Source organism: Heteronotia binoei, chromosome 17 (genome assembly GCF_032191835.1).
Source record: "Heteronotia binoei isolate CCM8104 ecotype False Entrance Well chromosome 17, APGP_CSIRO_Hbin_v1, whole genome shotgun sequence".
NCBI classification, from domain to species: domain Eukaryota; kingdom Metazoa; phylum Chordata; class Lepidosauria; order Squamata; family Gekkonidae; genus Heteronotia; species Heteronotia binoei.
The window spans coordinates 22,318,818-22,332,333 of record NC_083239.1 but is presented as its reverse complement, the minus strand read 5'-3'; the positions used below and the strand labels follow the sequence as shown (position 1 = coordinate 22,332,333).

At 48.5% G+C, this 13,516-nt stretch overlaps 1 protein-coding gene across 4 annotated transcripts in view; it reads left to right on the top strand.

The window, feature by feature from the left end:
- Positions 1-13,172, top strand: part of EVA1B (eva-1 homolog B) — a 38,878-nt gene extending 25,706 nt beyond the window's left edge. For 2 of the 4 annotated variants that reach the window (XM_060258607.1, XM_060258605.1), the window contains exons 2-3: positions 4,365-4,455; positions 10,477-13,172. In XM_060258607.1, coding sequence (XP_060114590.1) covers positions 4,437-4,455; positions 10,477-10,889 — 432 coding nt within the window. In that variant the 5' untranslated portion in view covers positions 4,365-4,436 and the 3' untranslated portion in view covers positions 10,890-13,172. The remainder of the gene's footprint in view (positions 1-4,364; positions 4,456-10,476) is intronic. The other 2 variants (XM_060258604.1, XM_060258603.1) reach the window with 1 other exon arrangement.
- Positions 13,173-13,516: the final 344 nt, after the last annotated feature.

The window sequence follows — 13,516 nt, the reverse complement described above, 5'->3', positions numbered from 1 at the left end:
AGGCCGCTCCGGACCCCCTTCTGGAACCGCTCCCGTCCCCCCAAGCCTTCAGCTATGTGCTCCTCTGAGCCCACATTAGCCTTGCTGCTCTCAGAACCTCCTGTGAAATCTCCACTCTCCACCTCGGTCTCTTCAGCATGCACATCCTTTATGCTAGACAGGTTCCTTTCCTTGCTAGGAACATCGACAGCCTCTTGCTGCACTTGGGGAAAGCTACACCCCTCTTCCCCTTGGGAACACCCTACTCCAGGGCTTGAGATAGGCTGGTCCTCCCCCTCCTGGGTGACTGCCCTCTCTTCGTCCTCAGTAACCTGGGCTATTTCCCCCTCCCTGGTTGGTGGTGAGGTGGCTTCCTTAAAGTTGCCTTCCTCCTCCCACTTCCCCCTGAGGGTTTGGCTGCGGGTTACAGCATTGATAGAGTACTGGCCAACCAACAAATCCCGGCCCAATAACACTGGAACTGTTTGTTCCTTCATTACCCCACATTCAGAATAGGATTTACCTTCTTGTGGAGCCAAACCCCTGAACTGCTTTCGGGAGTGGTCTGGCCCCCGTTTAAACCTTTTAAATACAGTGGCTTTATAGGCCGCAAAAGTTATCCCCCCATCTTCCATAGGCATGCTGTGATAGATGGCTGAGAGTTCTCCAGTCAGGTTGCTACAGAGGTAAGACATATAGTCTTCCTCTGCAATCCCCCACTGTTTGGCTGCCCTCTCAAAGTTGGAGAGGTATGTGGAGGGGTCTTCTCCCTCATTGTACACTGCAAAGTCTTTGGGGGTGACTTTGATCGTTCTGCTTAGTTCAGCTTCCAGACGTAGCACCTCAAGCTCATGGCGACGTTGCTCTTCCTGCTCCCGTCTGTGGATTTCAGCTTTCTCTCTTTCTTCCTGTCTGCGGATCTCAGCTCGTCTCAGCTCTCTCTCTCTTTGTCTTTCCTCTCTCTCTCTTTCCTCCTCTCTGCGGAGCTCAGCTTTCTCTCTTTCCTCCTCTCTGCGGATCTCAGCTTGTCTCAGCTCCCTCTCTGCTTGTCTTTCCTCTCTCTCTCGTTCCTCCCGTCTGCAGTCTCGGTCCGCCTCGATACGCATTCTCTCCAGTTCCAACTGTAGCCGCAAGATTGCTTCTGACTGGGTGTGGGCCACTTTTGCAAGTGCCCCTGCATGCTGATGATACTCCAAAAGGAGGTCTTTCATATCTACTACAGTCATGTTGTCACACTCCAGCTTGTGCTTTGCACACTCTTCCTGGAGCTGTGGCTTTGTCATCTTCAGGATTTCCCGCATCTTAGCACGCTCCATCCTAACTAGCTAAACTTTCCCTACTCCAGTTGACCCGAAAATAAAACAAAACCGCTGTTGCTTCCTCTGGGTGCTTGCACGTATCAAAAACCAAAAATGCCTGGCCAATCAAGTTCTCTGTTTGTTCTCATCCCACCGCTGCCGCCAAGTGTGGCGGAACCGGCCCGATTCTGCCTTCAGACCCGGTCCCGTCAGCTCCCTATTGAGTCGCCAACTCCTGGAGGGAGCTATTTCTCCTCCTGCCCCTTGGGCGCGCTGCCACCACCTGCTCAGTCCCGGGGTTCAGATTGAGAGGAACAGGACTCCCAATCCCCCTCTCCAGCTGTGAGGCCAGGCCTCAAGGTCCTCCGCCACCCTGCACTTGGGTTTCACAGAGACCTCAGCGCTTCTTTGGGGCACCCCTGGAGGATTGGCACCTTATCCAACTGCATGCCTTCCCCCTTCCCCGGGGCCCCCTTCTCAACACAGCGTGGTCTCAAGCGGTCTGGGGATCTAGGTGGTACAGAGATTGACTGCCAGCATTTAAACAGTAAAAATATATTTATTTAAAAAGAGAAAACGATAGGAAAAGAAAAACAAAACAAAAACAGTTGCGTTTAAAAGGTTAGCACAGCACAGCACACAGCATAACAAAGAAAAGTTGATTATAAACGCATCCTGCTGGCCCTGATCTAAACTTGCCCTGTCTTGTGAATTACTTACTTAGTCCGCCTGCCTGGGGGCCTCCCCGGCAGGAGCCTCCATTGCTCACCACATGCTCGCTCGAGCACCAGTTCAAATCTGGCTTCTCTTCCTGCCTAACACATGCAAGGAACAACGGCACTTCCTGCCTCTCTAGGAGATTTCCCCCCTAGCGTTGTTGGTTTGGCTCTGGAAGGGAGGGGGGGGAGTGAGGGGAAGGCTACAAAGCCGGCTGAGGGATTTACTGACCCCTGCCAAATGAAGCACCACCACTGCCTAAAATGGCGTTTCTCCACAGGTGAGAACAAAATGGATGAATTTTTCTAGCTCTTCCTTTTAAAGCCATCTAAACCACTGGCCACTTCCATGTCATGTGACAGTGAGTTCCATGCAATATCTGTGCATGCTGTGAAGAAGTACTTCCTTTTGTTGTCCTGAATCTGTAGCCTTTCAAATTCTAGTGGGAGGAAAAGTTTTTTCTCTACTCGGTTCATAATGTTTGTAAACCTCAACCATGCTCTCCCTTAGTCATCTTTTTTTTAAAAAAAAAAATTAAAAATAAACTCCTTAGCTTTTTCTCATCTGGAACGTGCTCCCTTAATTGTTTTGGCTGCCCTTTTGAATTTCTTTCCCAATGCTACTATACCCTTATCGCAAATTGTACTCAAAATGCAGCGCACCATCAGTCTATGCAAGAAAATTATGATATTAGCTGTCTTATTTTCAATTCTTTTTCTAATAATTCTAGCCTAGAATTTGCCTTGCCCCTGCTGCATCAAGTCAACATTTTGGAAGTGTATAATGTTGGAAATGTATAATGTTTATCAGGTCATGCCTTCTTTGCATGTTTGATTAACTTTATCAAAGAACTCCAAAAGATCAGTGAGGCAGGATTTCTCTTTCCAGAAGCCATGCTGAGTTTTCCTCACTAGGGCTTGTTCTTCTATTATGTGCTTAATAATTCCATCTTAAATAGCAGTTTCCAGCAGTTTATTCAAAATACAGATTAGGCAAACTAGTCTTCTGTTCAGTTTCTTGGCTCACCGTTTCAATGCCTTTAAAATCAGCATTGTGTTTGCTACTTTCCTATCCTTTGGTAACAAAGATGATTTCAGTGACAAGATATCTTTAAAAGAAGTTATTTAAAGCTGTCGGGTGTATGCCAACAGGACTTGATTACTTTTCAGCTTCCCATTCTCAGCTCTAGAACCTTGTCTTTTGGCACCTCTGTTTGAGTTAGTTCTTCAAACACCCTCCCTGAAAAGAGCCATTTACTGCTATGTGTAACTCTCTAGCCTCTTTGTTGGTGAAGATTGATGCAAACTGTTCCATTCCTCTGCCATTTTCCTGTCGTCCTTCCACTGCTTTGGCACCTTGATCCTTGCAGCCTGGTTCCCACACTAGATCATGGCTTCAACCTCACCAGAGACTCCATGAAGTCCCTGCAGTCTGCTATAAATAGTTGTGACCTGAGAGATTGGCCAGTGGTGCCAGAAAGGGAAGGGAGAGAGGAAGGGGAAACATCCGGTCTCCAAACAGAAAAGCATCTTCCCACCACTGAGGATGCTTCTTTCCCTTACCGAGTGACAGGAAGTGTATCAGTGGGGGAGGGAAGCTTGCTGTGAGTCAATTCAGGAGGGGCAACATGCAAGTATGGCCTAAGCACTGGGCCACATTGCATGATGCGGGCAATGCACAGGGACTGAGGGAGTGGGGCTGCCTCCAGATATGAGAAACCCAGGTTCAAAAGCCCACTCTGCCATAGGGTAGCCCTGAATAAGTCTTCCTGGTTTCCTTTTTTTCAGGATTATTTTGAAAGCCTCAGACAAGCCCAGCATGTCCTAGGAAGTGCTAAGCAGTGAGGGACTTGCAGCACTGGGTGTCCTTCCTGGGATGCCTGTCACAGGGTTTTCCGGCTGGGTTGGAATCCCATGACAGGCCCCAGAGGCGTTCAAAGAGCTAGGCTGGTTAAAGGAGGCACCCAGTTCACTCAAAGCTCCTTTATTGCTAGCTTTTAACCATCTCAGCAGTGAGTACAAAGGGGGCATTTATTGCATCTTGGTTAGCCTTTCACACACTTAAATATTAGGGACATAAACTATACAGATCCTCCTTTTAGAGAATTTTGGATCCCCAATGGATGTGTTATTTTAACCTTTCTCAAGGTCTTTCAGACCATAAACGCTCTTTGTTTTGGAAACCAAAAATGGCGGGTGGTGGGTGGGTGGAGAAGGAGCTCTCTGTGTAAATGAGGTACTAGTGCTGGTTTGCTGAACAGTGCTGGGGAGGATTTATTTGGGGAGCTCCTCATCCTCCTGGAGAAGGCCCATGTCTGTGGACTGGGGCAAAAGCTGCCTTTTCTTAAAATGACTCCCTGTCATCTCCTAGGTGCCACTGAAGAAGTCACCATGGACACGCACAAGGAGGAGATGGAGCTCTTGAGCAACAGCATGGCAGCCTATGCGCACATCCGAGGTGGGTGTGTAAATGGGGGTCTGTGGAAGCCTTGGTGGACCACCAGTTGGGGTTGATGGGCTTGGTATGGCTCATTCTTGATTTCACTTAAATGCACTGGCTACCTCTCCCATTCCAGGAAATACCTCCAGTGGGGTCCCAGGGTGCTGCCTCAATCCTCAAGACACCTCCACTCATCTATGTGTGACTTCCCTCATCATGACAGACACCCAAAGTAGCCAGTAATGTTATCATGTGAGGTGGGAAGACACTCATGAGCTAGTCTTCTATCAATGTGAATGAGATCCCTTGTCTTTTGTTCTGGAGAAGCCTGAGTGGAAAGGAAGAAACTTTCTTTCAACAGCCTTTCACTCCCATTCTGACAGAACCAGCTGACTTAGGTTTTATACCCATCCTGTGGCAAGGTGACACAAATGCACACCACAGAGACATTTTGGCTGACGAGGTCTTAGGAAGCTTAAAAGAAAGATCCATGACTCAGAAATATTGAAAAACAAGGCTAACTTTTGTTGAGGTGAATGATTAGTGCACTGAAGCAATCCAAATAATATCATGCACCAAATATCCATATCCCTGTGAGGATTCCAAATATCCACACACACACCTGTGCCACAGGTACCACTCAAGGAGAGGAGGCCAGAAATTGGGGGGGTGGAATGCAGATGGACAAAATGGAGGCGTAGGGGCAACTATCACACAGAAGACAAGTGGGGATTCCTCTGGAAAACTTCCCAAATGTCTAGGCAACCGGTAGGACCTTGGAACTACTCAAAACAGAAGCCAGCCCAAGGGGGTGCTTGTTGGCATTAAAGGCAAGCAAAATACAAGTTAAGATCCAAGGGAATCAGAGATTAAAAGGCACGTGAAATCAGCCGTGCAACATGGGGTTCAGTACTCTAAGGGAGCTGAATGACAAGGAAAGGGAGGCAGAGCAGAGTACAGTGTGCAGAAGGATTCTGGCATCACTTATAGGACTCTGAATTGAACAAAAGGTTCTGTTTTCCTGAGACTTGGGGGAAAGAAGGAAAATCCAGGTGAACTGAGGGGTGTTTTCTGATATTGGTGGGAGGTTTGGCAAGGGGGATTCCCATGTTTTGAGCACTTCTTCAAATAAAGAAAGTGGGCAGAAAGCATGTTAGAGGCAGTCTTGGTCTTCTAAATGGATTGTGGAAGTGCGTTCTGTCAGGGCCAGTCCTAGACTGTCTGACACCCTAGGCAAGGCTAACTTCTGGTGCCCCCCCCCCCCACTGATAACGTCACTGAGTCACATGGGGGCGCCCAATTTGGTGCCCCAGAAGGCTGGCGCCCTAGGCAGTTGTCTAATTTGCCTGGTGGCAGGGCTGGCCCTGCTAACTGTCCAGTCCTGTGAAAAGAAAACCTTACGAGTTAAAAGCACTGATGTTACCTGAGTCTTTTGTTACGGAGGAAATGTGAATGAAACGCAAACCTTTGTGCCCAGGGTCACCTCGATTGATTATCTAGAAGTTCTGCTTATGAAGAAAGAAGTTGTAAGTGGCTGAAAGACTTGATGCTTGGAGGGGGGATGGTCCTTATCTCTCTGGGTTGTCATGGTTTCCTGCAGGGCTTGTTTTGTAGAAAAATAGGTGGTGGAACTCATCCAGGGATTGTTATGCAGCTGCACCTACTATTCAATGGACAAGGAGGTGGAACTGTCAGAAGGAGGAGGTTGAACTCTCAGAAAGGTTCAGAAGCTGTGCTCCTGTGAGCTCCCACTAAATCTGAGGCCTGGTTTCCAGTGAGTTCTGATAAGAAGCAGACTGGGTGATCTCTGATCCAGCCGCATCTCTGTTGATTCTCACTCTTCTTTGTGAGCCAAAGCAACATTTCATGGGTCCTGTGTGTTCCTGAATGGCAGAGCTTAAGGATGTCCTGGTCACAGAGATAAAGAGGACAGGAAAGAGAGGGGGGCTTGATGGCCAGTCACTGATGTCAGTACGGCACCTTTCCCTCTGGAGGGTTTCCAGCTACCTTTCCCAAACTCATCTGCTGTTCCCTTGGCAAGCCCTTTCCCACTAAGCCATGGCATTAACAAACAAGAGTAAACCACAGCCTTAGGCCACAGGTTCCATGAACAAAGCCTTTTCCAAAGAGAGGGTCTTTTCTATTAGAGGGGACAGCCCTTGCGGCCTGCCACTTGAAAGCTTCAGCTGAACCTTTGCACAAGACCTTATTGCAACTCAACACCCACCGTGGGTTGCCAGCCTCCAGATGGTGTAACCAATAGGGAATCACGGAAGAAGATGGAAACAAACAAAAGCCTTGACAAGATAACTAGGAAGAAGACTAAATGGGTCTGCCATTGCTCTTGCAAGGGTTGTCCTTGAAAGGGCAGCTTTCTGTGAGAGCCCTCTCAGCCCACCCCTTCACAGGGTGTCTGTTGTGGGGGGAGAAGATAAAGGAGACCGTAAGCCGCTCTGAGACTCTGATTCAGAGAGAAGGGCGGGGTATAAATCTGCAATCTTCTTCTATATTAATTCAAGAATAACCTTTGTCCAAAATACACCACCACTAATATCATATATCACGAAGTCCATACAAACATTCATTAATTTGCATAAAGCTGTATTCAGCCCAGTTTCACGAAGAAAGGTCCGTTTCTTGTGTTTTCAGTTCTTGTAGTCTTCTTCCTGTAAAGTGCTTGGGCAGTCAGAAGTCTTAATAACGCTTTTCTCAAGATAATGTGAAATTCTTACTTGCTTTTCAGCAGCTAAACATGGATGTGAAGAACTAAGACTCCTATGGTATTGTGACTAAATTACTGTTTCCTATATCTTTGTCGAAGAGGCAACACTAAGGGTCCAAATCATTCCAAAAGGCAGGGGGTTTTTTGAGCAGGAATGCACAGGAACACAGTTCCGGCTGGCTTGGCATTAGGGGTGTGGCATAACATGCAAATAAGTTCCTGCTGAGCTTTTTTTACAAAAAAGCCATGTGTAAAATAATGCTGGTGTCAGGGGTGTGGCCTAATATGCAAATGAGTTCCTGCTGGGCTTTTTCTTTTAAAAAGCTCTAAAGGACAGTCATGTCTCAAGCACTTGTCCTTTTGGAATGATTACCAGCTGTGGTGACTTGTAAGCAAAAATTCTACTTTGTGAGATACCAGCATTAAAGTTGTGAGCTACTGCATAAATTAGCTTGCTCTGGGGCTAAGACAAAAATATGTGAGCCAGAGGTTAAAAAACTGTGAGCTAGCTCACACTAACTAACTAACAAAGGGAACTTTGATTTGGACCCTTGGTGTTGCCTCTTTGACAAAGATATAGGAAATGGTAATTTAGTCAACAATACTGTCAGCGGCTTTGTTCTGCAGGTCCACACTTAGCTGCTGAAAAGCAAGTAAGAACTTCACATCATCTTGAGTGTTCAGAAAAGCTTTATTAAGATTTTCAACTGCACAAACACTTTACAGGAAGAATACAAGAATTTAAACACAAGAAACAGGCCTTTCTTAGGTCGTTGTCGCACTCACCTCCAGCCGGCGCGACCCCCCTCTTCACCGCGCAGGATCTGTGCGGATTTCGCACTAAATGCCGCGAAGCAGCCTTTTGCGCCGGAAACTCCCGTCGCAAAAGCCGCGCAAACGCCAAACTGCTTTTTGGCGATTTACGTTTGAGCGGCTTTTGCGACGGGAGTTTCCGGCGCAAAAGGCTGCTCCGCGGCATTTAGTGCGAAATCCGCGCAGATCCTGCGCGGTGAAGAGGGGGGTCGCGCCGGCTGGAGGTGAGTGCGAAAACGACCTTAGAGAAATTGGGTTGAGTACAGCTCTATGCAAATTAATAAACTTTTGTATGGACTTTGTGATGTATGATATTGGTGGTGTAGTATTTTGTACATAGGTTATTCCTGAATTAACATAGCTGTTTAGTCTATTTCTTAGTTACCTTGTCATGACTTTTGTTTGTTCTCAGCGTCCAGATGGTGGCTGGTAGAGTTGCCAATCCCCAGGTGGGGCAGGGGATCCTCCAGTTTGAAGACCCTCCCCCCGCTTCAGGGTCGTCAGAAGCAGCGGGGGTGGGGGGGGAGGGGAGGGAAATGTCTGCTGGGAACTCTATTATTCCCTGTGGAGATTTATTCCCATAGAAAGTCATGGAGAATTGATCTGCAGGTATCTGGGGCTCTGTGGGGGCTGTTTTTTGGGGTAGAGGCACCAAATTCTCAGTATTGTATCTAGTGCCTCTTCCCAAAATACCCCCCAAGTTTCAAAAAGATTGGATCGGGGGATCCAATTCTATGAGCCCCAAAAGAAGGTGCCCCTATCCTTCATTATTTCCTATGGAAGGAAGGAATTGAAAAGGTGTGCCGTCCCTTTAAATGTGATGGCCAGAACTCCCTTTGGGGTTCAATTATGCTTGTCACAGCCTTGATCTTGGCTCCACCCCGAAAGTCTCCTGGCTCCACCCCCAAAGTCCCCAGATATTTCTTAAATTGGACTTGGCAACCCTAGTGGCTGGAGATCTCTTAAGATTACAACTGTATCTCCAGGTGACCATGATCTGTTCCTCTGGAAAAAATGAGCACTTTGGAAGATGGCCTCTATAGCATTATACCCCAGTGAAGTCCCTCCCCTCCCCAGACCCCAGCCTCTTCAGGCTACATCCCCCAAATCTCCAGATATTTTCCAGTTTGGAGCTGGCAACCATGGCCTGCTCCACAGAGTACCACCCAGTTTAGAAACAGACTGTTCTGTCTGAAATGCTGGTTTACACTGGTGCTTTGCCAAATTCCTCTCTGGGATGATGCAAAAACTCAGCTCAGTAATAGTCCCACAGACCCAGATGCTCTGTGTTGTTCTGATCCAAATAGATGAGGATGTCAGGGAAGCTGGGTAGACCCAGGGCCCAAAATGCACAAGGGCACAGCCCAGAGTGGTTGTTTTTAGACAGGACTTGCAAGACCCTGTGCTGGAGTGGGTGAAGGTGGCAGGTTCCCTGAGAGGGAGGTCAGGCATTCCACCTCTGCTGAGGGTGAAGAGGAGCCTGGTTGTAGTTGAGGAGTTTCCTCACTGCCCCCACGAGGGGTGCCGCCACCCATGAGATAGTATTTAAGGATCAGGCCTAAGCCTTCCAATTACCTCAGTTAACTAAAGAAATAATATATGAGGGTGGCAGCAGTGACGATTTGAGGTGGAGGATGGCTTGTGCGGTCTCTCTGCAAGAGAAACGTAAATACTGACTTTATTTTTTTCTTTAAAATTGGGTTCCATTTAAGACCCCATTGTTCTTTTGCTGTGTTTTTGCTAAGGGGATCCCACCAACGTCACAAACCAGGCAGCTCCACCATCTCAAATGTAGCAGGAAGCAACTCATCTGGGTGTAGGATCGCAACTACAGGTTGGGACATTCCTGGACCTCTGAGGGGAGAGGCTGGGAAGGGCAGCTTTGGGGGGAGAGAAGGGACTTCAGCAGGGTATAATGCAATACAGTCTACCCTCCAAAACGGCCTGCCTGGACGTTGGCAATGCTACGTGGAGAATAGTTTCTTAGCGACTGGTCTCAGACTGAAATGGTTCCTCATGAAGGGAGACTAGCCACCTCCTGTTCCACACCTAGGGTCGCCAACACTGAGTTGGGAAATCCCTGGAGATTTTGGGGATGGAACATGGTTTGGGGCAGGAAAGGACCTCAGTAGGATGTAATGCTTTAGAGTCCACTTTCCAGAGCAGCCATTTTCTGGAAATCAATCTGGGAGATGTCCAGGACTAACCTGGAGGCTGGCAATCCTCCAGCCATACTAGCATCTTTGGGGCACCTTAGGGTTGCCAGTCTCCAGGTGGGGCCTAGGAATTTCCTACCTTTACAACTGATCTCCAGCTGGGAGAGATCAGCTCCCCTGAAGAAAATGGCTGATTTAAAGGGAGGACTCTATGGCATTGTACCATGCTGAGGCCCCTCCCCTCCCCAAACCCCACCCCTCTCCCAGCTCCACCCCCAAAGTCTCCAGGCATTTTCCAACACAGACGTGGCAACCCTTTTTCTGACTGTTCTCTGTCTCGCTTTCCCCCCAGATCACCCTGAGAGCTTTGGGTTGTACTTCGTGCTGGGCGTTTGCTTTGGGCTCGTGTTAACCCTTTGCATGCTGGTCATCCACATCTCGTGGCAGCCGCACGTGATCCCAGCTAGGTCCCGCAAAAGCCTGCGGGAATTCAGCGAGGAGGAGGAGGATGACGAGGAAGAGGAGGAAGACACTGTGGACCATACTGCTTCCGAACCCCCCTTGTCCCTGACCGAGCTCCCCCTGGAGCCTCAGGGCACCCCCGACAGCACCCTCGCAGTCAACGTCTTTGCCTCGGCGGAAGAGCTGGAACGGGCCCAGCGGCTGGAGGAGCGCGAGCGGATCCTCCGGGAGATCTGGCGCAATGGGCAGCCCGACATTCTGGGGACGGGTACTGGGACCATTGGCAGAGTCCACTACTATTGACCGTACAATCAACTGGCCTCCAAACTCAGGCAGAGTGGGCAACTGGGGGGACAGTCTGGCCTGTTGGAGCTCTTCGTATTTCCTGAATGGACTGGGGAGAGCTGCAGAAATCAGCCAGTCTCAAGGGCTTGCCAGGACTTATCTCAGAACTACCGGAGGGGCAGCTGGATGGGGGAGGGAGCGGTTCCTGGTTCACAGTGGGGGAGGGGGTGTCAGTAACCAGTGTTCTGCCCAACAGCAAGAGGAACCCTAAAGGCAAATTGGCAGAGTGCCCCCCCTCCTTCTTGGCCTGTTGACCAGCTTTGAGCCAAGATCCTCTTTGTTCTGCCTGTCTCAAACTTTATCTTCCTGTGTGGGATGAAGGGAGAGGAACCAGCATCAGCATAGGCTGGTGGGGGGGGGGGGGGGAACTGCCACTGCCAGGGCTTCTGCCAAACAACAGGGGCCGCAAATGTCTGAAATGTGACGATACAGAAAAGGCAAGGGTAGAACATAAAAAAAAATCTCAAATTCACAAGTACCAGTAGACACCAGTCTATTGAAACATAATCATAGCAAATACAGAAAATGAAATAGAATTGGTGGTCACAATTCAGATACAAGTAGCAAGAACTAAATATCACAATTCAAGAAACGTTCTTCAATAGTAAGCCGTATAACCAATGAAGAATTGTTTTGAAACGTCTTGAATACCCGGCAAGGATGTATCAAATGTAGAAATTCCTCCAGGACGTCCTCTGCGTTTTCTTTAGACTTTAGGAGGTCTTCTGAACACTACTCTATGAAGAAACACAGAAGTCTCATGTTGGATTCATGTTTACTGTTGAAGAATGTCTCTTGAATTGTGATATTTCATTCTTACTACTTGTGTATCTGAATTGTGACTACCAAATCTGTTTCGTTTTCAGTATTTACTAGGATTATGTTTCAATGGACTGCTGTCTACTGGTACTTGTGAATTTTTGAGATTTTTAAAATTGCATTTTCAATATTTTTACACTGCCAGGGCTTCTGGTAGGGCCTTCTGCTGCTGTCGAACCCCCCCCCCCCACCGCCCTTCACTTATTTGCCAGTGCTCCACCCTGCTCTCAGCTACAGCCACTGCTCAATGCTGTTGGGGAAGGGGCTGCCAGCAGTGGTAAGCATGGGCAGTGGGGAGAGCTCACAAGCAGGCAGGAGGCATCTCATTTAAAGCCTGCCTCTTTTCCCTAGCTTGTGGGGAGAGGGTATATGTGGGAGATTATCACTACATGGTGCTGCTTCTTGTCCTTCCTCCCTCCCCAGTTGGTCTTACAGTTTCCAGGGGAGGGGGTGGACCAGCCACAAAAACATTCTCAGGCTCAGCCAACTCTCGTCCGGCCATTCTGTCTTGCAGAGCACTAGGAGACAGGGCATAGTTCAAACTGGACTCAAGGGCCCGCTCCATAATGTCTGCAAGGCTTCTGTGCCTACATGCCTATAGGGGGAGGGTGTGTGGGAAGGAACAGGTATCAACACAGATATCTAGGCCTGCTGCCCTCCTAGGCCAGCCAATTTCCTTGTGCTTTTGTTGGTGTTGGGAACAAAGTTTGAGTCCAGTGGCATCTTTAAGACTTCAAAATTTTATTCAAGGTATTTTATGCAAGTACACTTCTTTGTGCATGCACACGAAAGCGTATGCCTTGAATAAAATTTTCTTGGTCTTAAAAGTGCCACTGGACTCAAACTTTGTTCTCTTGCTTCTGACAAACACGGGCTACTTACCTGAAGAAACCATGACAGAGAGCAGAGAGAGGGAAGTGGTGCTCTTTCAATGTGCAAAGTGCCTTATATATAAGGATCGGGGGGGGGGGGGGCAGTTCAGCTTTGCTGCTTCCAAAGGAGCCAGAAAGGTTTGAGGTGTCCAAAGAGCCTCCCCTGTCCCCACAAATTCCCAGTATTTTTTCTTAACAAGCCGTTCTTACCCTTCCTTCCAGATGACTGGTGGGGGAGAAGTACCATTCCCCCTCTTTGCTTTTCCCCAGAGCAGCTTTGTTTATGGGGAAAATGGGGGGTGGGGAAATGGCCACATATCCTTTGATGAATTCCGTTCCCCCTTTTACTCACCAGGGTTGCAAATCAAAGGCTTAGAATTATTATTTTTCATTTATGAAAGCCACTAACCCTTTCCTCTCCCAAAAAGGTCAGGGGAAGGTTGGGTGGGATAATGGTTGTTCAGGAAAAGGGATGCTAAATTGTCCCCCCCCCCCAATTCCTGCATATGAGCATAGCTAAATAAAAATAGCCCATCCTTTGCCCCTGTAATTGGAGCCAGATGTTTTCCTGCAGGGTAAGGGGCCGGGTAGGAGTGTGCCTGGAATGCAGGGGGAAGGGTGTGTTGGGGGATGAAAGCCGTCCACATCATGGGGGGTGGAGAGGGGGAGGGAAAAGTCAAGTCTGATGGGGTGGGGAGGGTGGCACAAGTATGTGCCTCTGTATGTTCGGAGCAGGGGTGGGGGTCACTTGAAGCTCCTTCCTGCTCCTTTGACTGCTGATAAAACCAGGAGTCCAATTTTATACTTCCCACATCTGCCCAGCTGTGCTTTTTGCCCTTTTCTCTCACACAAGCCAAGGCCTGGAATCCTTTCACAAGGAAGACAGACTCCTCT